Genomic DNA, 26435 nt, shown 5'->3' on the forward strand with positions numbered 1-26435 from the left:
ACAAGGTGGTGGTCTTGTCTTTCTCACTAATTCCAACAATGGAAAGCATCTCTTCCATTTTATAGCAAACAAGCAGCACCATTCACTCCGGGCACCAGCAGCTGAAAATGAACAGCTCATGGCAGCTTTGCATGAGGTTGACATTTTCCCAACCCTAATACACGCTGCCAGATATATTAGTGTTGCAAGGAAAGGCCCCTCAGAGCAAGGTTAGACCACTGCGAAAGTTGTGTGCCGCCTCGCAGGCTTGTGCCACAAGGGTGAGAGGTCAAATATGGTTACTGTAGACTAGGTCCATGTCTTTCCTCTGGGCTCCTCTTGCCCATTGCTATTTGGTTGCATTACTTTTGGTCAATAATCTAAAATGAAACTGAATGCAGAGTAACCCCACCGGTTCAACCCCTGAACACAGGCGTAAGGTCAGTTTTGTTTTTTTGCCCTTGCATGTAGTTTGCAATACAACGAGGGTAAACTGATCCTGGATGGTTGTGCCCACTGGCAGGTTCAAATATGCGTATCCCATCTCCAGAGCGAGAGAGAGAGAGAGAGAGAGCTTCAAGTGGGCAGTTAGGGGTCACTTAGAGGCAGCTCGGCGGCTGAGGCCTCTTGGCTTTGCTGATTTAAAAAAAAAAAAATTTGCAAACAGAAGAGAATACAGAATGATGGAGTGATAGAGTGGGCTATGGGCTAACAAATGAAAGAAATACAAGCTTATAGACACTGATGATTATTATGACGATGACGATGATGAAGAAGAGTGCTGATGACTGTGAGTAAGCAGGCCCCCGGCAGTCCCCTAGCTGTCACATCGAATACAGTATGTGATGTCTGCAGTCCTGATTGGTACTGACATCACACCAAGATGACTGTGATCTGCACAACATGCTCTGCTGTCCTGCACAAAGGATATTGTGTGTGCAGATGTGCATGTGTAATTCAAAGGAAACTGCCTGTATTTTTTGTGAGTGTATTTATTAAATAAAATAAATGCATGCTTAAGCAGATAAATTGAAGGTTTTTCTGTGAGCCTTTTGTTTATTTTTTCTGATGGCCTGCTGCACCGTATAGAGACTGTGTCTTTTTCCTACTCCTGGAGCTGTAGCTACCTTTCTTCTCCAGGCGTTTCATGTCCATGAGTTTCTCCACACTGTGTGGGTCCTGGAGCCAGAGCTGCATACGGACAAAGGGCTCCCTGCCCTTCAGGCTCAGCTTATGCCATGGTTTGGGCCTGGCCAGCAGGTCGGAGACAGAACCCTGAGTCAGACCCAGGATAGTCTCCCCAAACAGGCGCTGGCCTGGTTAGGCAAGAGACACGGGGAGAAAACGGTCATTATAGCGAACTGATTTAATGGCTGAATAATTCATCAATAGGGAGAGAAGGGAAGCGACAGACCAACGAAACCACAGAGATGGCAGCAAAACACAGCAGGAAGGTATTCAAGTAATCCGTGTGCTTCTTACCAAGGTTATTATCAGTAAGCACCTCCTTAACCTTCTTGGTGATGGCATAAGTATCAAGCTCAGGAGACATTGCAACCATCTCCTGGATGCTGAGACCCGAGTGACCTGGTACAGGCAGCGGGGTGCCAGGTTGAGACTCCCCACCTGAGGGATCCTCAGACAGAGGTTTGAGACCGGAGGACTGTGAAGCGAGTGGATCCCCGCCGAGACCATTGACAGACTCCTCGGCTGAGCTGAGGGGGGACTCTGGAGCGGGGCTGCAGCTCGCTGATGTCTTGGGTGTACCCTCTGCATAAGCAGAACAGACAGGGCGAGAAAGATCATGCGGGTTAGGTGACATGTTACAATGTAAGAATACACAGTTTCATGTCTTCCCCCTGCTGGGTTTCAGGAGGGACTTCAGTCATTCCACATCAACTAATTTAACTCCCGTTAAACAAACAGCAAAGGTGCTTAAGTTTTCAGTTTGAAGCATTTCTGGCTTCCTCCTTCTATTCCTTCATCTCCCTGTCTCTGTCTGTGTAGTACTGCTGTGCAGCTCAGCAGGCTGGAAGAGAGCAGTCATGAGGAGCTGTCAGTGTACATTAGCTGCTGTTTACACCCCCAGAGAGAAAAAGAGACACACACACACGCGCGTACACACACTCCCACACACATATACACACACGGAGCTGCCATCTGGCGCTGCAACACTAACTTGTCTATGACATGACAAACCAGCAGCTTGCTGGCTGACACTGCCACAGCACTGGGGATGGGGGGATGGTGGGAGGAGAGGGGAGGGAGGAGGGAGGAGGTGGTGGGGGGAGGGAGGGAGGGAAGGAAGCGAGGAGGAGGAGGAGGGTGGGGTGAGTGACAGACTGACAGTAACAACTAGCCACTAGCTCTAATCAGGCTTTCAGACTAATGCTTCCGCCCAAGGAGCATGGTTGTGTGAATCTGTACTTGATTCGTTTACCTTGGTTCTGAGCTTGCTGCATGTGTGTGTTTTGCCCCTGGTCTCCGTTGAGCCACGGCTGCATGCGGAGGTATGGCTCTCTGCTCCTCTGGTTCAACTTGTTCCACGGTTTGTGTCGAGACAGACTGTCACTCAATATTCCCTGAAACACACGCCAAGAGAATGGCTCAGACATGCAACCACCGTACACTAAAAACACAGCAATAAAACTCTGGAAATGGCAGATGTTGCACACACACTACACACACACACACTACACACACTACACACACTTTTTTGCCCCATCCCCGCCCCTCCTTACCTCTTTGGAGTCCTCCTGGTTGTGGTTCTCTTCTGTCTGGATGGACAAGGTCCTCCGGGGGTCCGTATGCATGTTGCTCCACCATTGTTCTCTCCAGTAACCCACTCCTCCGGCACTTCCGGAGCGGCCCGAACCGTCAGAACTCCGACCCAGCCTGATAGCCCCATCAACAGTCATGTCAATCCCTGAAGAAGCCCTGCCCTCTCTCTTCACATTGGAGCTGAAGTCCAGGATTGGAGACGGGGACGAGGGCGAGGACAAGAGGGAGCTGGAAGGCTTCTTGAGGGAGAGCGCCAGGGGGTTGTAAGGAGGGAGGGGTGCCGTGAGCGGAGAGCTCAGGAGGTCCCTCTGAGACAGTGACATTGAGGAGGAAGATGAGGCTTTGAGGATGGGCTCCAGGGCAGCCTGTTGGGCCTCCATCTCTCTGCGAGCTTGCTCTAAGATGGAGCGGATGGCTTCGTCTGATCCGCTGCCCCCTAGGCTTCCTACTCCGCCTCCTCCCCCTCCTTTCAGTCCTGCATATGATGGCTGAGCATGGGACAAGTCTGTTGAGGGTGGGAAAAAAAAAGGGCCGTCACGAGAGTCGCAGACACAGCTGTAATGTAACATCTTCAATGCTCATCTGGAAATAAGAAACACAAACTACAACTCACCAGCTTTCTGCACCTGCAGCTCTCTTTTGGCCTGTTCCAGAATGGACTTGATAGCTTCATCTGATCCTGCCTCCGGGGTGCGGACACGAGCAGTAATGTTACCTGGAAGGAGAGGAAGAGGGAATGGGAGGAGATGAAAAATCTTGTCAGGTTAAAAAAGTAGGGACAACCAGCAGAGCAGAAAAAGCGAAACACAATGGAGCCTATGAGAACATCAAATAATTACATTACACCATAGCACAGCACAAAGAACAACATTCCCACCACTGAGCGACGAGGCAACTACACTGGAGGGATTGTCATAATTTCTCTGGTCCCTTTAGAGCTCACACATGCACACGTGCTACAGGCATCGTACAGTAAAAGCTCCCCACAGAATAACAACTACCAATAAAATCCCTAAATACACATGCTGGCTGTTCCTTTGACGCAAGTCACTGGAGCTGTGCGGTTACCTTCAAGGCACATTTCTATCTGTATGCCTGACCGCCATTAATAAACAGCAACGCGCGCGCGCGCGCACGCACACGCACGCACGCACGCACGCACGCACGCACGCACACACACACACACACACACACACACACACACACACACACACACACACACACACACACACACACACACACACACACACACACACACACACACACCATAGACACAGTTCATCCCGACACAAACATGCCACACAGACAGAACGTGCGAGAATCTCTGTGTGTGAGGGGGACAGACCTGTGTGTGAAGCTGTATCGGACAGGGTTCTCCGCTTCGGAACATCCTGAAACATTCGGCTAAGCTGGGGCTGGCCTGAGCCCTCTGTTAAAAACAATATACCACACACTATGTTACAGCACTTGTGTGTTTTTGTTTTTTTTATGGCTAGACTCTATGGTGCCTTGCAATGCTCTGCAAATATATGGAGTGCGTGTTCCATCCAATGCACATTATATAGTACCATAAAGGCATTGATCTTAACCATCTGTGGCCCCAGTAGGAATCAAACTTCTACCTCTAACAGAAATATTAAAACCACTACAGAGGCAAACCGGTGAGGGATTCTGTATTTAACATCATGGTTCGAACAGGGGCATACTAACTGCGGCCTTATTTCTAACATGGACTGTCTATGACTTGCTGGTAACAAATTTTTATATTGTTTTACCACTGAGACCACCATCAATCAGAAATGTCCTGATGCGTTAAGAAAAGCAGGCCCAGGCTAATCGAATCTACCCGTAGTTAACAGGACCCCTGGCTTCCTCCTAGTTCCCACCGATCAATACTATTGACGTGTGAAAGGTTTCTGTATTGACCACAATAGCTCGGAGAGGCTCTTGGGAACAGAGCGTGACTAGGAAGTCATTCAAAACACACAGGTGTGGCACAGAATGAGAGTTAGGAAAGAGAAAGAAAAAGAAAAAGCTAGTCCATATTGACAAGCTAATCAATGGCTCTGTGCAGGGCTGTACTCGTGTACACACACACACACACACACACACACACACACACACACACACACACACACACACTCACGCACGCACAACCCACATGCAAGACGCACACACTCCTCCACGCACAGACACATTAAAGAAACACAGACTAACCTCTCTGCCGTCCCTGGATGCTGCGCAGTGCGAGGATGTTCTGCTCATCTGCGAGGAACTGCCTCATCTTGTGGAAGGGCTCCTTCCCCCGGATGGTTAGCTTGTTCCACGGCTTTGGTCTGGCCAGGATCTCACTGACCGAACCCTGGGACAGTCCCAGCACATAGTGGCCAAACACACGCTGACCAATGTTGTGCTTGATCAGCTGCTCTTTCACCTGCCGGGCAATCTCTGCTGTGTCCATGTCCTCCCCGTCCAAAACACTTCCTGTGGTAGCGTCAGAGTGGCTGGGTGACGGTGACGGGGCGCTGCCAGCTGTGCTGCTTCCATTAACAGGAGCCATGTCAGGGCTGGCTGGAGGGGGCTGGGGGCTGCTGGCTGCCAGAGGGATGGCAGCAGATCCTGAGCCAGGGGTGGAGGTAGGGATGGAACTGAGGGTTGGAGTGAAGGGGGTGAACAGAAGAGCTCCACTGGGGATCCCAGACGACTCCTGCAAGGCTTTCGAGTAGAAGGTCTGGAGCAGCTGCCGCTGAATCAGGGAGTTCAGAGCCATCTTACCACCCACCAGAGGGAACACAGGGGAGTAGAAGTCCTGTCCAATGCCTGTTGGAGTGAAAGGATGCGTTTCGCTGCTGCTGGTGGTAGTGGTGGCAGTGTTGAGGGGGTCCGTGTGAGTGCGAGACAAGGGGAGCTGAGAGGAGGAAGGAAGAGAGGGAGGGGGAGGAGGGGGCGAGGAAGAGAGGTCGCTGGGCGCCGTCTCCTCCTTCGTTGTGGACTCTTCTGTCCCTTTTCGCCCGGCTGACCCTACAAGAAAGGTCAAACACACCATGCATTATGGGGGAGTCAACAAAAAAGGGGTTCCAATACAAGAGAGGAAAAAAAATAACAAAAGTTTAAAGTTATCTTAATCAAGTCTTTTCCAAATTAGTGAACTTTGTTTTCCTTTTTTGCCAACCCCCCCAGACAAAGTGCCCATGCATTTGTGATTTCAACCTTTCTTGTAAGCCACAGCCTGGAAGAAAAAAAAAGGACAAACAAAACAATTGACACTGTGCCACTTAGTCAGATTAGCTTGGCCCAGGGCTCAGTCGCTCCCTCTCTCGCAGGCAAAGCGGAAGTAGCCGGACAGAGTATAAAGATGTCCTTAGATAGCCAATACACCATGTGAGTCCTCCTCCAAGCTGCTGCAGTGTGTTCTTACACACTGAATCATTCCATGGCGGATGTAATGTCAAAGTCTTTTTGTTCATAAAAAATACATCCAGGTAAAAAAAATTTGAGCGATAAAACCCTTTTATAAAAAAAAAACAATTTTTAGGGCTGAACAGAAAACAGATGGACGTCACCAAAAACAGAGACTGTGCAGGTCCACAAACTCTTTTGTATGTCATTAAACTGATCACATTTTTTCATTCAGCAGAACACATATAGTCATAAAATATATTTTCTCAGTCTTGTAACTAGTGGAATCCATCTTGATGATAAGCACTAGGAGAAAATATTATTCTAATGCATAACCATTGAGACTTAACATGATTGAGTCAGACAGTAAGCTCCCCTTACCGTGAATGTTAATCAATTCAAAGCTATTCAACTATTCAAGCCTAAAGCCATGACATTTCAAACCCATAAACACTGTTGCAGAGGGCAAGAGTACTGATGTAGGGGACATAGTATGGTGGCCTCATTTTTGTGTAATGCAGTGACGTTACCGCTCAGGTTGACCTCCTGCTGCGGTGTTTACAAGACACCACAGATGCCTCTTCTTCTGCTCCATGAAGTGTGGGGCTGAAGTAACAACATTTCTGTGCCGTGACAAAGTTTTGCATAACTTTTGCATTTTCAAACAATGCATTTGCAGATACAGGTGCCAGTGTTGCAAATAATTCCACAAACATTAATAAATAGATAAGTATTCTCAGAGAAAAAGAATCTATAGGCACACGTACAAGTATGCACTTTCCTGATGCTACCTCTGCATAGCTTTACCTTCCTGCTCAGCCTCACCTTGCAGCTAAGCCCTCATATAGTCTCCCACGTATATTGGACTCAGCTTCGGCCTTCTTTCATTTTTGCTGGTCCGGGTGAAAGTTTTGTGAAATCAATGTTGATGATCCTTACAATAACCTTACATTTGGGAGGACTTACCACTCAGCTCAGTGTTGGCGATGCGCAGAGCGGCGCTCTCCGATTGAAGACTACGGTTCCTCTCCAGCAGCAGCACCTCCAGGGATTTGGATGAGTCCTGATGGAGGTGAGAGGTGAAACAAAGATTAAAATTAGAGTTTTTGATAAAAAAAAAAAAAAATCAGCCAGCCTTCTTGCTGATGTAGTTGTATAATTTTGTTTTGTCACTAATTAAGTGCAACATTATGGCTAAAGTTCAGTGCTAAGGTTCACTTGTGTCCATTTTACCTGCACAGAGTCAGATGCTCCAAACTCCATGGCCTTGAGGATACTACAGAGAGAGAAAAAAGATTCCACATGAACCCCGTGCAAACGCACATGCACAAACACAAACACATCTACTATGTAGCATGATAGCTTTTGTATTGCGGTCTCTTCAAGGACAAAAGAAAGAAGAGAGTGGCAGTGAGCAAGACGCACAATAGAAAAGCTACAGACATACAAGTGTCACCTTCATAAGGGCACTCAATTAAGTTACACATGTTAAATGAAGACACGCATCTTGTTTAACATCGTTAAAGACATGAAAGACATGCAATAAATAGATCTGTGCAGGACAGACATAAAAACACACGCACACACTGTGTTTACTCCTCACCTCAACTCCTTCTTCACCTCCTCATAGTCAGCTTGCTTCTGCAGTTTCTCCTCAAGTTCCTGTAGATTGCAGAGATGAAAGACATGACAATGAATTAAATATTAAAAGCTGTCCTTGGATCTCTACATGTCCTGCACGTATTTTAGTGAGTTAACCCAAGATAACAGAACAGAGCGAGTATATGTGTTGTTAAGAGTTACAGGTGTGTTTAGGATACACATTAAAGAAGGAAACAAATAAATGAATGGCTTAAAAAAATAACCTACATCCTTGAGCAATAAAAAATATGAAGCAGCATGTACTGTTGCTACCTTGAGAACTGCGGACTTGCTGCTAAGCTGCTGCTCCAGCTGTGTGATCTGGGAGCTGGTGGTCTCTCGGAGTTTGGTCAGGCTGGCCTGCAGTCTCTGGACATCCTCCACCAGCTGGGCGGTCTCCCTTTCTTTGGCCCTGAGCTCCGCCTCCAGATTTGAGTGGGACGCCACCTCTGCCGACTGTTCCTAAAAGCCAAATAGGTCAGGAGTTTAACTGAAGGTGCAAACTAAAACATATACAGGTGGTTATAAATCCACTCATACAGAGAGTCCTGCTTTCAGAAACATCCAATCACTAAATCAATGGCTGATCAGTATCGATCATCAATACAATGATCAGAGGTACTTCACCAACTGATCACATCCACCCAGCACTGAGGGGTAATCAATACTTTGGTGGGGCAGACAGTCTGTTAGTCTCACGTGTGCAATCTGTTCTATGAGTCTGATAAATCAGTTAATCAATACACCAATCACCTACCGCCACTCTGGAAAGCATTACTGGTGATGCCAGTGCCTGAACTTAAATATCAATGATGACAGTGAGCCATAAAATGAAGTTTCAATCAGCCATACACCTCCAGCATAAAAAGGCTAAGCTGATCTTTAGCCTATAGATAGCTCTTTGTCAGCCTTCCAGTGAATCAGTGAAATGTGTTACCGTGTCGGGGTCGGCCATGGCCGGGCTGCCGAGCTGCTGGGATTGGTTACTCAAGGACAGCTGCTCTCTGAGTGACTCCGCCTCCCTTTGAGCTGCTTCTGCTCGCTGGAAGGAAAAGGAGGAACGTTAAAGGAAAATCCTGCGTCTGAGGTTTTTACACTGTCAGACAGGATTAATCTAATGTTTAATGCAGTTCGATCCAGTGTTATTTCAGCGTGTATTTTGCTGTACACACTATCCCTACTTTTCTCCTCTCAAACTGTCTCCGTTTTCAACTTGCCCTGGAGAAAAATTTAAAACCTATTCAACACGCGTAGTGAGAGAGCTGACTGACAACAAGAGAATACTGAGACCAAAAAAGTAAGAGCTCCAGCAAAAAATTACCATCAAGTCCCTTTCTCATTGTAAAATCTGTCAATTTAATGGCTGCTGGAGGATGCGGTCATTAATATTTGAAAAATATACAGCTGAACTCACTACATTGCATAAGTGTTGACACAGGGGAATCAAATTGAATGAAAAAAGTTTTCCAATAAACAACCTTCTTCTACCAGACAACTTTACGTTTGTATGTAAAGGAGGTCAGCCCCCTTGCAGTATAAACAAATATATACTAGAGAGTGAAGGTGGGCTGAGAGAATGCACATCACAAGTGCAGGATGAAAACTCAGGGTGGATATTTCCTTAATTAAAAATATGAAATTATTCCTGAGAATTAAGATAATACCCGCTGCCTCGTATACGTAGCCAAACTGCCACGCTCCAGTTGGGAATCATCTGCAACACTGGCCAACTTGCCATCATTACGAGTTACAGGGAGCCGATTCCACAGCGCTCCTAATTGCAACCATATTGAGAGCTGTTATTGACTGGGTGGGAGTTGGACTGCTCACTGCAAAAAAGAAAAATCCTGTTTTCCATTTTCCTTCTTATAAAAGCGTATAAAAAGTCTGTGACTGCGCTGCAGGCCGTGCTGTCATCCTCTGTAAACCTCAAATCAGAAGTGTGAATAGTGTGTGTGTGTTTGTATGTGTGGCATTATAGTTGGAGCGTTAACCTGTAGGCTAATATTAACATTACATGCCTATGCTACCCCTTTAACCACAAATCATACTCTTGGGCTAATAATGAAAGTTAACAACAATGACATTAACAGATACCACAGGAATATTTACAACACAAGGGCAGAGGGCGCGCCAGGGGGCTTATTTTAGCTGGGTGGCTTTAGTAGGTGTGTTATAAACATGTAAAAGAAATAGCAACCCTCACAGCGATAAACAAGTCATTATTTCTTAATGTGGGCCACTTTTCATAGATTCTGAACAGAATATTTGTATTTTAAAGGATGAGGCTGGTAATGTTAAGGCTATATTTTTTCTCCTCATGAATAAATCCCACAAACCAAAGACTAAATCCAAGTTGCCCAGCCTCTCAAACAGGCCCATTTGTTCCTTTAGAAGATTTCAATGTAGTTTCATTTTTATAAAAATTTTAATAATTTCCTAAAACAGCTGGACACTGTAATGTTACTCACCCCTGAGTAAATGGTGCATTTGCTGGGGACTATTTTCAGCCATGGATTAATACACATTCGGTGCTCTAGAGATTATTTACAGCAGCAGGATAGTGGATGTGGGATCAAATCAAAACTATGCAGCACCCACTTTCAATGTCATCAAGGAAAACGTCAATATTTTAGACAATAATGGAGCTCTATGGCAAAGAGGAGAAAGATATATCGGGTTTGTGTACACATCTTTTCACATTTATTGCCGGCAAAAAAATAAAAGATATCAGCACACCTGATCTTTTTGATAAAATTGAGTTATTTCTTTCTTTACAACAATTCTATTTAAAAAAAAAACTTTTGTCAGTGCTTTCTCTGTATTTTAATGAAAAAAATGTATGACTCCTGGTGCGATAGACAATTTGGACAATATACTGTGTAAAAAAGTAGTTAGTGTGTGCGTTAGTATATCGACAGGGTTACCTGGTTGGCTCTTTCCAGGTCTGTCATCACCATCTCAATCTCATCGGCCCTGAGAGAGACATTTATTATTACTCCAGAGAAACACACGGAGGATGTGTCAGTGCTGAAAAAAGACACACTACAATACCGCTCACAACAAAAAAAATTAATAAATAAAAACAGAGAATGGATAAATGAATAGATTATGCCCAGGAAGAAAAGTACACTCTGCACACATCACGTGTATGTGTTTTTGCACAATTGTTCAGAGAGCCCACATTTAGAGAACGCTTGGTGCCGTGTCCATTAAGCTACTGTCTAAATTTCACCTTAATCCATTGATTGTGAACTCCATAACCCAAACAGCTTGTATGTGTGCGTGCATACATGTATTTAAGTGTATGTGTGTGTATCTATGTGTGTGGGTGTGCACATGTAAGCCCCTAAACCCAGGCCACACTAAAACAGAGGGATTACATTAATAGAGCTCTAAATCCTAATACAGCAGACTAATCTGCTATGAAGCTGTGTGATTGTGTCTGACTAATGGTCTGGATGGAGGCCATGGTTCACCTTTGACTTGCTAGAGGTCAGGCAGCAGGAATACATCCCCATAATACCACCACTCATTGGACTTTGGAAAAATAGTTTAATAACCCTCTCTCATGAGTGACGTGAATACCTATCACTATTCCAAAAACGAACAATGTGGACGAAACATTGGGGGGAAGAGCAACACAACACACAACACAGACGGACCATGAATCTTATTATCGTTGTAGCAACTTGGGTTAAGTTTCAATATATACTCCACAAACTGTTTAATTGCCTAAATATGATCACCCTCTCTGTTAATTGGTCGTCAGTGTGTGTTTGTTCCCAATTCTAATTTGAATAAGCGTGGAAACACTGACCTCACGGATGGTGTTCAACGCAGTGTAAAGATGCAGCGCGTATGCGTGCATGTTTATTTAAGACATTACTCACTGATAAGAATACACGAGCCGCACTGAGTGCAAAAGATGCGAGCGCATATATGCAAGACTGCATCCATTAAGACCTTTTGATTTCACTGCAATCTTTTGATAGTGAACCCAATAACCCACGCAGCTTTTGTATTTGTGTGTCACAGTATGAGAAACAGTGCTATGTCCCATAGGCTTGAGTACTACTGATTTGAATGTGTTTAACAAAACAGACACAGTTGATATTAGGTCAACATTGTGCCACGGGCAATGCAGCAAAAAGAATCAGATGTGGGTGGGAGAGCTTTTCACTCTCTGCTTTTATTCTTTTCCTAACAGTTAAAAGGATCTAGTATGTATTTAAGCAACATAATAGTACACTACCTCAACAGCTTTTATCCTGTCTTAAGCTATAGTGTGCAGGGCCCACGTGTGCACTCTGTCATGCTCCCACACACACAAACGTAGGGTCAGGGAGCCAACAAGCTAGAAAAGCTTGTAATGGAGAGCGTTTATGGGTAGTAATGCAACCCAAATACACCACCGCTCCTGCTCCAAATGTGATCATTTAATCAAAGTACAGATGCACAAAGTCTTCTTAAATAACCTTTGGATTTGGCTGTATTTGGGAATTATAAAAGGCAAAGCTAGAGGCTGAGGGCCAAAGCAGATCACAGGGAAGGGATTTTCTGCATATCCTGATACAGTCAGTCAGTCGCTGAGCAGGGCAGGAACTGTCCGTGGCTCACCAATGCACGCAGTGGAATTAATTCATCAAAACACTGAATGGTAAAAGGAGGGTTCTTAGCAATGATAAGGCCTGATTTTATGCCACCAAAACTTATCTACAAAGCTCTATACAGCAGCCACAGGGAGGAGCTACAGAGTAAATACACAGCTGCACTAGAAATCTCACACACACACACACACACACACACACACACACACACACACACACACACACACACACACACACACACACACACACACACACACACACAGTTTTTGTACCATAAAAGCCAATGGGTGCACCCTGTGACATCAGTGAGTACTGTAGGACTTCTGAAACAAACCCAGAGCCTCTAAGCCCCTACTGTACTTCCTCCATCTCAGACAGGCCTTTTCATCTCTTATCATCTTCTCTCTCTGGCTCCTCAACTGCTCCTTTTCTTTTCCACCCTCTGCCTGCCTCTATCCTTTCCCCTCAACCGCTCCCTTCTCATTGCCCTCCACTTTTCCTCCTTTCATCTTTTTTTTTTTTTCCTCCCCTTCCACCTCCCCTCTCTCATCTTTCGCCCTCTCTTCCTCGGCCTCTGTCCTCGGTGCCAGCAGGATATTCCCCTGATTTAGATTTTCATTTCCCTCCTCTATCACACTCTTATCCCCTCTTCCTTGCTGAAGCCTCCAGCCCCTGGCTTGCTTTTTGCCCTCCAGCTTTCATCACTCCATTCCTTTTCTTTCGTTGGCTTTCTCCACATTGCGTTTTCACAGCGTGTTACCTTGGGGATTTCAAGGAGGCTTAAAAAGAAGCTAGCTGTGAGAGTGTGTCTGTGCGTGTGTGTGTGTGTGTGTGTGTGTGTACGTCGTGCGCCATTTTGTGTTCATGTGTGCTTGATATGAACACAGGAAAGAAAAGCCTATTGACTGTTGCCTAATTATCAGCAATTAAAAGGTTTTACCAAAATGGTATCAAGCCCTTTATGTACAGATAAAGCTACATACAGGGGAGCACACACACACACACACACACACACACACACACACACACACACACACACACACACACACACACACACACACACACACACACACACACACACACACACACACACACACACACACACACACACACAGCATCCTGTGGGGCTGGAGATCAATATATCATTAATCTTTAACAGGGACTAAACGGGTAAAACGCGGTCAGGCAGACCCTCACAGTGCCGACACAGAGAGGGGGCTACGCTACATCTACAGGCCCGCCTCCCGCTGAAGCTTACACACTCCGGGCACTGCAATATTGACCAGATTCTCAGGGAGTGTGTGTATGTCCGTGTGTGTTTGTGTGTGTGTGTGTGTGTGTGTGTGTGTGTGTGTGTGTGTGTGTGTGTGTGTGTGTGTGTGTGTGTGTGTGTGTGTGTGTGTGTGTGTGTGTGTGTGTGTGTGTGTGTGTGTGTGTGTGTCAGTGTGTATTTTAAAAGGCAGATTACCCAAATGCAGCAAGAGGATGGGGGATTTGTCACGCAATGTCCTCCTTAGTGGAAAGTTTAGAGCAAGTGTGTGTGTGTGTGTGTGTGTGTGTGTGTGTGTGTGCGCATGTCTGTTTTTGAGTGAAAAAGTGCACGGTATGTATGGCATTTGTGTTTTTCGGTGCCAAAATTTATGCAGTTAAAGGGTTAAAAGTTGTGTTCAGCCAAACACTGGCGATTTGCTCAGCCAAGCAGTAAACGGGGGAAGGACTCCAAGGACTGGGAGGGTGCAGGGTTAGAAAGGGTTTGTGTGTGCTTTAAAGCGTTGCATTAAAATTTCAGATCACAGCACGCCACATAGTCAAGGACCCTGACTGCCTCAGGCTCACGAGTGAGTGTGCGTGTGTGTGTGTGTGTGTGTGCGTGTGAGCGTGTGTGTGTGTGTGTGTGTGTGTGTGTGTGTGTGTGTGTGTGTGTGTGTGTGTGTGTGTGTGTGTGTGTGTGTGTGTGTGTGTGTGTACACTCGTATGTGTGTGGGATGTGTGTGGATGTGGGCGGGCATGTGTTTATTAGCTTCTGTAAGCAAATGGGGCCTACTATAAGTGTCTTTTCAAAATGTGTTTTCCTCTGACATGAAAGGAAGAGACAAGGACGCAAAAAGGAAGTGGAGAGAAATGTAGAAAAAAGTAGAGGAGCAGTGCAATCTAGTCATGAGGGAAGAAAATAAACAAGGAAGGCCCTATAGACTATGAAACGTATTGATTGGTGCCATTACACTGCATTCAATGTCTTCCTGTGACCCTTCCTCTCACACTCACAGACACACAATGTAGGAGATAAAAGGCAAAGTGCAGGAGTGAGGGAGGTAGAAAAGAGGAAAAAAATATTGTGAGGAAGACAGAAGGGAGATCGATCTGTTTTTAACAGCCAATCAATTTAACAACTCTGTTAATGGAGAGACACAGTGAGTTTGGGGCACGTAAATGGTGTGGGGTGGCAGTAGGGCCTTAAAAGCCATGTTGGTTCTCTGCTGTACTTTGGGTTTGAATGCAGGATGCCCTTGACCATTTTATCAACAATCTTAGATTTAGCAGAAGAGGTTACGTTTCAAGGATAGTGCAGTGTGGTTTTGCAGTGCACCAATAAAACACCATGAAACACTTTTGTTTCTCTTCCAAGGAATGGAATTTTTCAGCTTTCTGAATGGTGGCTTCGGACACACGAGCGGTTCTGATTTTCGCTGCTGACCCCAAGGGAACGAGGAGTGTGAATGTCATAAAGTGCCACTTTACAGTGTGGAGTGCTGACATGGAAAAGCTTCTGTTCTCATCCTCGCCACTACTATGAGATCAATAATGATAGACGCTCACAGCTCAAGTAATTGAAGCTACCTTATCTTAAAGGTCCTGTTAGAAAACCTGTGTGGCTTTAAGTCGCAGATCTCAAAGTGACCCTTGTGAGTCTCCTCTCTGTCAGGACTCTGTTAAATCAGAGACAAAGCTTCAGACTGCCCCACAAAAGAAAAAATCTATTTTGATGCTTTGCCGTGGCTGCAGAATACATTAAAATCCCTGTCAGTATTTACAGTGCGTGGGTAATGCTGGGATTTGGAGGCTGCTGAGCGTTGAGGGAGACAATCCAGCTGTTAGAGAGAGGAGAGGGGAGTTTCCAGGCAAGGAGATTCACTCAAACAGGATGATTATGTCAGGAACAGACTATGGTGGAGCCAAAGGGGGAGAAGTCACCCGCAAAACACACACATAGATCAGCGAGACACATACTTTGCTGTGGATTCCTCGTCGTACTTTGTCTTCAAATCAAAGAGCTCTGCCTGAGTTGTTTCAAGTGCTGTAAAAGATGGGGACAGAGTCAGTTTGGACTTCCCTGCTACAAGTCAGTTTCAATTTATATTGTTATAAACAATACTTTTTAAAAGGCCACATTTTTTTTAACATCTCCTGATGAGCTCCTATATGCGCACACAATTTTCAGACACAAAAAAAGTTGAATAGTTCTGCATTTCTATTTTTGCCTGTTCTTTTCTTACATTATTTGCTCATGTTTCCAACCACAGCAAACTACATATACTTAGTTCAGATGACGCAGATTCACTTTTCAAGTGTTAAACTAAATCACTTGGCGGTGATTTTATCATACTTAAGTGATGGATGAACATTTAATGAGAACTACTTAAGTTTTGAAACTTTGCAGAGATTCTAAAAACCGCTCAAACTCGTTTTCAGTGATAAGGGCATTTACTCTGAGCGGGTTCAAACTGTAACCACGGTCTGTAAAGATTGGGTAGGCTGGTACCTGTCTGTAAGGACTGGGCCTTGTGTTCGGTCTCTTCCAACCTTGAGGACATGGAGTCCTGGCTCTCCTGGAGTTTCCTACAGAGGCAGACAGAGGGAAGGAAAAAAGAGAGCAGAGAGTCACACTTAAGAGATACAGAGTCAGTAAATCTTGGGTTCACACTTTGTGGCAACTATTCTCTATTTTCCCACCATTTCTGAAGTGTTTTCCCCACTAAAATCCTCCCAACACAACCCACTCCTCATTAAGCAGCCCTATTAGGCAGGAATGTCTGGCCACTGGGGCACACTGCACCCAGGGGGAGAGAGAGAGGGCTGAGTAAGAGAGGGGGGAGGGGGCGACAGAAACCACAAGGATAAAATAGATTCATTCTTAGCATATAAAAAGTTGGGCTCTGCTCAGAAATTGCCACTGCGTGTAAAAACATCAATAATCTAGCACAAAGACGGTCTTTATGGCCCTCTTTGATGCCCCCCTTCTCCGCCAATCTGTCTCTCCTGTCATCTCTATTTTTCTGCCTTCTCCTTCATCCTTTCATCTCTCTCCCTCCTTCCCTCACTCCTTGCAGGATTAAATGCATCAGAGGTGCCATCCATTTAGTACCCCTCTCAGACACAGGAAGTCAGCTCGCTGCAGACAGGAAGGGGCCTATAAAACACTGACGTACAGGAAATACAGTTGGACAATTGATCTTCTACTGTACCGTCTGAAAGGGGCAATGACCTCTAATACGGCTTCACAAAGCAAACAAGATGACTGACACAAGGAAAATATGAGCTTTGTAATGTGCATTTAGTAACTAAAAATACATATAAATCAATTTAAAATGGGGACTTTAATCAGAACGATCAAGAAAGATTTCTTTCGGGGCTTTAATGACTGTAAGCAGCTTTTAGAAAATCATAGCTTTTGGGAAATTAGGTCTCCTTCAATTAGAATTACAGCTGAACTACTCTGAGACAATTTTTCATTATTATATCTGTGTGGCAGAGTGTGGTATAGCTAAAAAAAAAAAAAAAAAAAAAAAACCTGCATATTAACATGGTTGAAGATGATCTCCATACTGTGCTGTAAACCCTTTTATAGACATATTGAATTTAATCAGTAAATTCCGAGTTGGTTTGAAGGTTTTGGAAGTGTTTATTTCAGGTTTGATTCATCCATCGTAGCCTTTAGCTCCTGCTCACACTCACGAAAAATATGCTGCATCTTTCAGGCCTGGGGCTGCCCTGGGTAATCATATGAGCACTCATTTCCTGGAAAATGCACATTTGTTTTGTTTCTTTTGTTGTTGTTTTGTTTTTTGGGGGGGTGGGGTGAGGAGGGGAGAGAGAGAGGGTTATTTGGTTTAAAACAGGGGCAAAAAGTTATCCAAGGAAACTAGAGCCGATATATTGGCCATCTGGTTTTATCACAGATATATCGGTACCAATGACAACGTCAGCCGATATTCACTCGTTTTGGATCAATTTGAAAATATTCTATTTGTGTGTTGTTGTTTTTTTCCATAGTTCTTTATAATGATTAAATCCCCAGTAAAGTTTACTGTTTTGGAGCAATGATGTCAGTATGGACCATTAACTGTCAAATATCTTGCCTCCATTACATATCTTTGTCATGAGTTTCAAAATGTGTGTTTATATGTCTAAATACTGTTTTACAGTATACAATAATATGGGCCAATATATTGATTTCCCAAAATTTTGTTTACTACCTAATTTTGGTATCGACATAGGCCCCAAAATCCAGTATTAGTTGGGGTCTTAAATTAACATGGGCTCACTAGACAACATGAACATCATATTAGTCTGGATTAACTAAACAATGGAGGAGAAAAAGAGCTCAGTGAAACAATATTGTGGCACATCTCAGGCAATTAGTTTGATTGTTTTTCTAGTGAATGGGCTCTTTCCTGGGAAAGGACAGTATTGGGGCATTTTACCATTTATAAGACTTAACAAAATCATTTCAGTCGTCAGATACATTTTTTTATGTTCCTAAAATATCCAGCAGCAATTTTGAGCGTATTCATTATTGCCACAGGTAACTGCACTTCAAAATGCCTTGCTTGAAGAGGAAGCAACCCATTGCTTCGATATGAATTACTGCATATCAAAATAAAGTGACAGCTCAGCATACTTTTTCATTATATTTATGTCGTGGAATTTACTCGGTTACTGTATATTTCCAGACACAGATGAGGCCCACGGCAGCTAAAAATTCCAACATAACAGCTGAAATATATCTTTATAGACAGAAAAAAAGGAGTCTGTGGTGTTTATTCCCATCAAAGTAAGAATGGCAAGCACCCACAGGACAAAAATGCTGCCATTGTCTTTCATCTCTATTCTTACATTCATCTGCAGGAGGAAACCAATAAGCAGCAATTTGTTGATTACACTGATAACAACTAAAAAAGTCCCAGGAGTGTTATTTAAGAAATACTGAATAAGTTGTTAATAGCTCTGCTAATAAAAAGTCTAAAATCTTTGAACTTATCTTTAAAAAATTAGAATCAGCAGTTCTGCCTGAAGGCACAATGACCCAGAGGTTTAAAATGGCAAAAAATAATGCAGACGTTATTACCTGAAAAAACACACACACACACACACACACACACACACACACACACACACACACACACACACACACACACACACACACACACACACACACACACACACACACACACACTCCTACCTCTCCTTCTCTGCATAGTCGTTGTGTAGCTGGAGCTCCTTCTCCTGAGCCAGGTTCTCCGCCTGATTCTTCAGAGACTGCTCATACTCTCGGATCTTCTCCTTCAAGGCCTTAATGGTGACCTCTGGAGAAGGATTACAGCAGAAACACCAATGTTGAGAGAAAAGGACTAAAGACTAAATCAAAAGACTAAAATTGCCGGCATTATGTGAAAAACATATAGAAAACAGACGAAAGCGGTTCCCTCGATGTGATAAATGGCAGCGATGACGATAATGCCTTTGACAGTGTGTTTGACCTTTGCGTCTCATATCCCACATTCTTCCTCTGTCAGCGCAGACGGACACCTTGGCCCCTATGGCTCCTGCCTAATCTTTACATCCAAGACTGGTATAGAATATTCAGCGATCACCAACAGTAGATATGTTGTATTCATTAGGACTGCATTAGTACTGAAACCCCATAACCTGCTGACGGCTGAGCTCTGTATGAGGCAGCCTGGAATAAATCTAACACATAACTGGAGTAATAAATAGGCCTCCGTGTGTGTGTGTGTGTGTGTGTGTGTGTGTGTGTGTGTGTGTGTGTGTGTGTGTGTGTGTGTGTGTGTGTGTGTGTGTGTGTGTGTGTGTGTGTGTGTGTGTGTGTGTGTGTGTGTGTTTCTTAAAGAAAGATATAAGTGAGTGAGACAATGATATAGAGCACAGCTGCTAGCTGCCTTTGACTGAGGGCTCTTAGCACTTTGTGTGTGTGTGTGTGTGTGTGTGTGTGTGTGTGTGTGTGTGTGTGTGTGTGTGTGTGTGTGTGTGTGTGTGTGTGTGTGTGTGTGTGTGTGTGTGTGTGTGTGTGTGTGTGTGTGTGTGTGTGTGTGTGTGTGTGATTTAAACTGCAGTCTCACTACTCTGACACATAATCAATAGAGGAGAGTCCCCTCAGAGCCCTCTTACCCCTTAACTGCTTAACTGAACTTTAAACATTTAGGTTGCGGGGATCAATGGCCCCTGTACTCTTCACGTGTATGTGTATGTGCGTGTGCAAGAGTGCAGGCGGGTCCGTGTGTGTGTTTAACACGAGTGGGAGTTCCAGAGTGTGTTTTGGGGTTTAAATATCCCCCATCTATTGAAGCAGGAAGGAGGGATAAAGGATGAGGGGAACAGGAAAATCAATGGCAGAATGGAACCCTGCCGCTATCGAGCTGTTCCAATTAACTCTCACTGAGGGAAGGGGGATTCCAAAACATTCCCCGCTAGCGCACTCACTCCTCCTTTTCGACTGAAATTACACCACTTTTATTACTGCTTCTCACTCATCTCTGCCTTTGTCAGTTTTTCCATCCTTCTTTACCCTGAGGTAGCCTGTCGTTTTTTATTCATGAAACTGTGCCTCATGTTTTTTCCCCTCAAAACCTATTTGAAAATGTAAAACCTTGTCGTTTTTTTTATGATTTTGAAAAATGTATAAGTCATTAAAGATGTTCGAGTGTGAACTTTTTAGAAGGTCTTCTAAATATGTTTCTTTGGTCTTATATTTGCACCTAAAGTTCTACGCATTTTACAAATAGGCAGATGTGACAGTGCAGTTCAGGTACAGGTGCACAACTGCGACAAAATGAATAAATCCTGAATATTTGTCTCAGATTTAGCCAATAACGATTTTACTCTCATCTACTTTCACTTTTTGAAAATTCAGAGTTTCTCAAACAAGCTGCAACTATTAAACCTTACAAATAGTTACACATTTCTGTGTAGCTATAACCCAAACTGTAAATATGTTCAGAAACTTCAAACTAATTGACATGTTGCTTTACAGCCAAATGACAGACAGTTATCAACTAAAACTACATTTTGACAATCAGACTGGGCAAAATGTTCATTCTCCAACTGCACACTTCAAAACTTCTCTTGTTCATCAACTTCGTTCTCATTTGGCCACTAATTCTCTTGCACCCTCCATCTTTATTGGCGGCTGGTAAGACTGGTAAACCATATCTGTTAGAATATGATATCAAAACAGTGTTGATCTTCACAACTATTAATTGTAATTAATTTTTGATATGCGATGAATTGTGTGGCCTAAATGTTCCATCTGCATGCCCCTCTCAAAGTCAGGAAAATCCCTAAATGTGTGTCTGTGCATGTATCCGTCTCTAACCTTGGTTTTTAACCTCTGCAAACTCTTTGTTGTAGTCCTCCAGTGTCTCTCGAAGTTTGGTGTTCTCTGTTTCAATGTCGTGCATCCTCTGGAGCTTCAGCTGCAGCTGCTGAGCCAGCTCCAACACAGGTACGGGATCTGGTAGAGGAAAACACACACCATGTTAACACACTGCAAAGCAGATTAGACAAGCAAGGGCGGCGAGGTGGCGTAGTGAGCTAGGAATAACTACGGTCAAGGCTCTGAGAGAGAGAGAGAGAGAGAGAGAGAGAGAGAGAGAGAGAGAGAGAGAGAGAGAGAGAGAGAGAGAGAGAGAGAGAGAGAGAGAGACAGACAGACAGACAGACAGAAAGAGAGAGAGCGTTTGCCCTGGTGAAGTGTCCTTGAGCAAGGCAATGAATCTAACAGCTTCAGGACAACTGTTCTGGAGCTGACCCTGACCCTTGTGCTCCCTGTGGAGAACCACTGGCTCCAGCAAGAGCCAAAACACATCACAATTACCAGGAATATTATGATAAGTGGAGCTATATGTACAGTCACTGATGCATTAGACATCGATAGGTCAGAGTTTGACTACATTTGCAGAAATAATATTATCTAATAATGCATCATCACATGAATAAATGGTCAGAGGAATCTGATAATCAGATATGAAAAATGAAAGTGTCGTGCAGTAAATTTGCAAGTAAATATTTCAAAAGTTCTCCCTATTATTTTTCTTAAAACAAGTTCCATATAGTGTTTTCATTAGAAAATTATTTTTCCTAATACATATATTGTTCGGTTCAAAAAGCCTGTTATTTGTTTAGCTGTCAAATATTGGCCAACAATGCCGTTGAAAATGAATTATTCTCAAATATTGACTTCAAAAATTCAGCCAGGCTCTGCTTTAAATTATTCCAAAACGTCACAACATCTGAAAACTCTGTTACAGACTCTGAATATCTGTCTTTAGTAAACAACTTATCACATTCTGAATCAACAAAACTTTATCTCTGAAATCTACTGAATGATAGGCTATTAGCCTTTTTTTTATTTTTTTATTTTAAATCAAGGGACTAACGTTGAGTTGACAAAGTTGAGGGGAAAAAAACTAATACGTCAATTACTGACACGAGTGAACGGTGAGAGACCTGGACAAGTGATACCCATAGAAGCACATAGACAGTAAAACAGATGAGACACATTAAGAGAAGAGATTACTGGGCTATGATCAGTTAAAGTGTTTACTATGATGCGGCTTGAAAGCAAGAAAGAAGAAAAACATGGGAGCAGACAGACGGACAAAGTGACGCTGTAAAAAAACAGGAAATGCAAGAGGTAAATCAGAGATTAAAGAAACTGAGACAGAAGGAAGAAAGACAACTTTCCGGAGGCATTTCACCAACATCTCTGTGAACACACAGCAGGGTTAACTGTCAGTGTGATGAAGAGAGCCCTGTCAGTCAGGCCAATCACATCTGATTGGTGCTCATGGGTGGCAGACTGGTGACAGGCAGCCAAGAGACGCAGGCGACGCTCATCAGCATGCCAGCTAAAAGAGCAGTTTATGTGTGTGTGTGTGTTTATGTGTGTGTGTGTTGTACAGATAAGAGGAACTGACAGTTTACAGCTGGGGGTAAAGGCTGTGTGTATGCGTGTGTGCTTGTGTGTATTTGTGTGCGTGTCTCATGTCTGACGCAGTTAGATATCTTAACTATGCTAATGAGAGATCAGCAGAGAACGATTGGGGAATTTCATGCTGATTTGTGCTGTCAAGGTGACACACCATGCAGGGCTAAGCTCTGACACGCACACACCTTCACATAAACACAAACGCTCATTTACAGAGTCTTCGACAAATGCGCACAACTACAAACAAACACTAGGTAACATAATTGTACGCACTGATTTTGGACTCCTATCTGCCCCACTGCCCTTGAAAACCAACTTTCTCTCCCTCTTATCAAACCTTTGTCCTTCACACCGGCGCCCCTTCAAATCAACTGTACAGCCTGTTAAAAGCAGTTTGACTTGTGGGCCACTGGTGCTGAACACTCTCACCAGACACCTTTAATCTAAAGCAGAGCACACTGGGCTGACTAACCAGGCCTTCAGCTGATAGAAGACAGAACAAAACACACTGTTTCCTCTTTCAAGACTGCTGCATTAGTCAGGCTGGTCTGTGTCTGTGTGCGTGTGTGCATCAGGCATTACATCATTGTCTCGCTGCAAGTTAAGAATAGCCCCGTCAGAGCTGGCGCTGACTTATTGGGAGCAGTACAATCCAAAGATATTACTGTAGGTCTATCCATGTGGGAATATGATGACCTCCTTACGCTATAGATGAACTCAACTCCTCCTCTCATCCCTACATACACGGCCCCCTCCAGGGCTCCCGTACAGCCGCAAAACCTCCAACCAGCAGCGCCGTGACTGTGTGTTCTGTAACACTGCTGGCTGCTTCCCTCCGCGGCCTCAGTGTGCTGAACGTGACTGCTCATGTGTGTGCACTTCGCCGCAGCCAATCGTGGCCGCACTTGTCATCCATATCCGGACGCACCTCCTCTTAAGACCCTCTAAAGGCTACACCAGTGGGGATGAGATCTCGTGGGGACATATTAAGGCGTCGCACACGCCTGGGTGAACAGTGAAGGAGCACCAGAGGGATGGTGTCATGCTTTTTCTCTTCCCCTGTTGGTGCTGTCTGCGTGGATAAGGTGGTCTCCTGATCATGGTTTTGGACATGGGGGGGGGGGGGGTTGAGACAAACACACTCACACAGACATTAAAAGCGGTCTTACCTGGGACATCGATTATTTTCTTGTACACGTTCAAGAAGGCGGCCTCTGCTTCTTTACTTCTCTTACTCAAGGCATCGATCTGCGAGGATGAAAAACAAAGCGTTATGGTTAATTGTCAAACGGACCACCTCAGACCTGAGTGTCACATTGATACACTCTAAAAGAAGACCCATTAATTTCACAGTAGGAGTAGTCTACATATCTGTCTATCCTCACTATGCGCTGGTATGTTGCATGCGATCACGGCTGTCTTGACAGTGGCTGCGTTGGTGTTTCCTTCCCGTGAAGTCAGTTCAGCTGTTCAGTCGATGACGGATGCGTTTCGTTTGCCGTGTCCACGTCTGTCTGTCCTCGAGTGAGTGTGCCTTAGTCCGTCAGTCAGTGTGTGTGTTTGTGTGTGTGCGCGCGCCTGTGTGCAAATGTGTGCGTTCGTTTCCCCTCCAGCACGCTGACATCATTAAACAGCTGGCTCAGTCTTTCCAGCCACAGCAGGGGCAGATTATTCAGTCAGCTCTTAGCAGCAATACAGTGTGGATCCATTACTGATGCAGTCATTAACACAAGAGGGCACGGCATGCCTCACCGATATTATTGAAATGGACAGCATTAGAATGGATCCATAAGAGATTAATTCTAAAATCATACCGGGGCAACTTTTACACTGTTGTCAATGCTGCAACATGAGGCAATGAGCTCTACTATAGGCTCTGTGTCACACTTCAATATGAGAAGCAGACAGAGTAGGCGAAACGCATCTGAAATCGCGTCTAAATCGAGGGAAACAGATGCCAAATAAAGACATTCAGATGGTGCTACTGTACTGGGCAGAGCTACAGCTGACTACTCTGGCTCACGCTCTCAGACTAAACAGCTTTGTGTTTCTCTTCCAACTCCTCCAGCACATTCACTGAGAGAAAAGGAATAAAGACAAAAGCCTATATAAGTCCAAATATAAAGTCTTCACATTCCCAGCCAAGCCAGTAGTGTAGTTGATGGGTGGTTTAGGGGTTCTTGCCACTGTAAACAGAGCAGGCTACATGTAATACTGCCTGGGCTCCTATGGGAACCTAATAAATCTCTTCACATGGCTTTGATTCATCTCTAGTTTTTTAGCCGCAAAACATCTGGCCCAGAGTAGGCTGGTGCCAGCACCCCTCCCTCCCCCCCTTTTATTTCTCTGTGTCTTTCACTCCGTCTCTCTCTCAAATTCTCCCTCTTGTCACTTCCATGTTCTCTGACTCATTTTTTTTTTTTCCCCCTCAATCTTTTTCAGTGTCAGTCTTTCTCACATGTTTCTCTGTCACACACTTGTGTCTATCTGGCATGCACAGGGCTTCTGTCTTGCCATCTATCTCTCTATCTTTCACACTCACTCACTCACTCACTCTCTCACACACACACACACACACACACACACACACACACACACACACACACACACACACACACACACACACACACACACACACACACACACACACACACACACACACACAAGTCCACTATTATATCTCATTCTCACACCATGCTGCTTCATGTACTTTACCCTCTTCATGTTCTGTGTGACATTGAGCGATCAGGATCCTCAAATGCATGGCCACTAATGGCAGATTACTGATGCCGAGTATTAATATCTCTCACACACCAACACCAAACCTGTTCAGCAGTGTGGACATGTGTGTATTTATAAGAGTATGTGATCAGAGATTCAGAATACCACAACACAATCTCATGAAAAAGAAGAAACACAAACACACACACACACACACACACACACACACACACACACACACACACACACACACACACACACACACACACACACACACACACACACACACACACACACACCCCAACACAAAAAAATGATCCGCCGATGGCAGTGAAGGAAGCCAGCTGCGTGACTGTACAATGACTGGGCCAAGGTCAGTGGTACAGCAGCTTTATATAGCCCAACATGGGAGGCAGGAAATAGACATTTAATGTAGGACACACCCTACAGTTAGAGGCAGGTTAACTGCAGGACCAGAGCCATTAGAAGACCACCCAGGATTTGCAAATACAACCCTGCTGTTCCAAACTGCAGCTCTTTCAACCAATCCCAATGACATCTGCTATTACATGCTCCCCTGCCCCCATCCCACACACACAGACCAAGCAAAACAAATGAAATGACTCAAATGATACCTCACCAGTATCAGTAGGTTACTAATGAGAAGTGCTTGCAATTGCAAAAGGTATCCCTGACGCATCCACACACACAAACACATACGTACATACGTCAGCACCTTGTGCCACCATCACTCAGCACCGCCTCGCTCCCCTATCTTACCCATAGTGTGTGAAGGGCATCAGGCTGACCTGTGTGTGTGCATATGCTTGTGTGTGTGTGTGTGTGTGTGTGTGTGTGTGTGTGTGTGTGTGTGTGTGTGTGTGTGTGTGTGTGTGTGTGTGTGTGTGTGTGTGTGTGTGTGTGTGTGTGTGTGTGTGTGTGTGTGTGTGTGTGTGTGTGTGTGTGTGTGTGTGTGGCCCCAGTGGAGTCTGATAAGGGGAGGCTATGGGAAGCAGAGACTGAAGCCTTGGATAATGGAAAAGCTTATCTGATCGATGGACCAACAAGGAACACGGTGC

At 44.5% G+C, this 26435-nt stretch overlaps 1 protein-coding gene across 4 annotated transcripts in view; it reads right to left on the bottom strand.

The window, feature by feature from the left end:
• The window catches only part of cux1b (cut-like homeobox 1b), a 61646-nt gene that overhangs the window by 11678 nt on the left and 23533 nt on the right, over positions 1 to 26435 (bottom strand). For 2 of the 4 annotated variants that reach the window (XM_069706339.1, XM_069706340.1), the window contains exons 4-21: positions 23805 to 23883; positions 21022 to 21159; positions 18871 to 18994; positions 16171 to 16247; positions 15639 to 15705; positions 10728 to 10776; positions 8738 to 8842; positions 8074 to 8262; positions 7763 to 7821; positions 7393 to 7435; positions 7126 to 7222; positions 4978 to 5781; positions 4106 to 4189; positions 3374 to 3475; positions 2721 to 3265; positions 2420 to 2561; positions 1462 to 1749; positions 1107 to 1295 (exon numbers count right to left, since the gene is read on the bottom strand). In XM_069706339.1, coding sequence (XP_069562440.1) covers positions 1107 to 1295; positions 1462 to 1749; positions 2420 to 2561; positions 2721 to 3265; positions 3374 to 3475; positions 4106 to 4189; positions 4978 to 5781; positions 7126 to 7222; positions 7393 to 7435; positions 7763 to 7821; positions 8074 to 8262; positions 8738 to 8842; positions 10728 to 10776; positions 15639 to 15705; positions 16171 to 16247; positions 18871 to 18994; positions 21022 to 21159; positions 23805 to 23883 — 3181 coding nt within the window. The remainder of the gene's footprint in view (positions 1 to 1106; positions 1296 to 1461; positions 1750 to 2419; positions 2562 to 2720; positions 3266 to 3373; positions 3476 to 4105; positions 4190 to 4977; positions 5782 to 7125; positions 7223 to 7392; positions 7436 to 7762; positions 7822 to 8073; positions 8263 to 8737; positions 8843 to 10727; positions 10777 to 15638; positions 15706 to 16170; positions 16248 to 18870; positions 18995 to 21021; positions 21160 to 23804; positions 23884 to 26435) is intronic. The other 2 variants (XM_069706341.1, XM_069706342.1) reach the window with 2 other exon arrangements.

This window comes from Brachyistius frenatus, unplaced genomic scaffold (assembly GCF_029030835.1).
Source record: "Brachyistius frenatus isolate BFR_SWC_R1_liver_20210118 unplaced genomic scaffold, ASM2903083v1 Contig_62, whole genome shotgun sequence".
Classification (NCBI taxonomy): domain Eukaryota; kingdom Metazoa; phylum Chordata; class Actinopteri; family Embiotocidae; genus Brachyistius; species Brachyistius frenatus.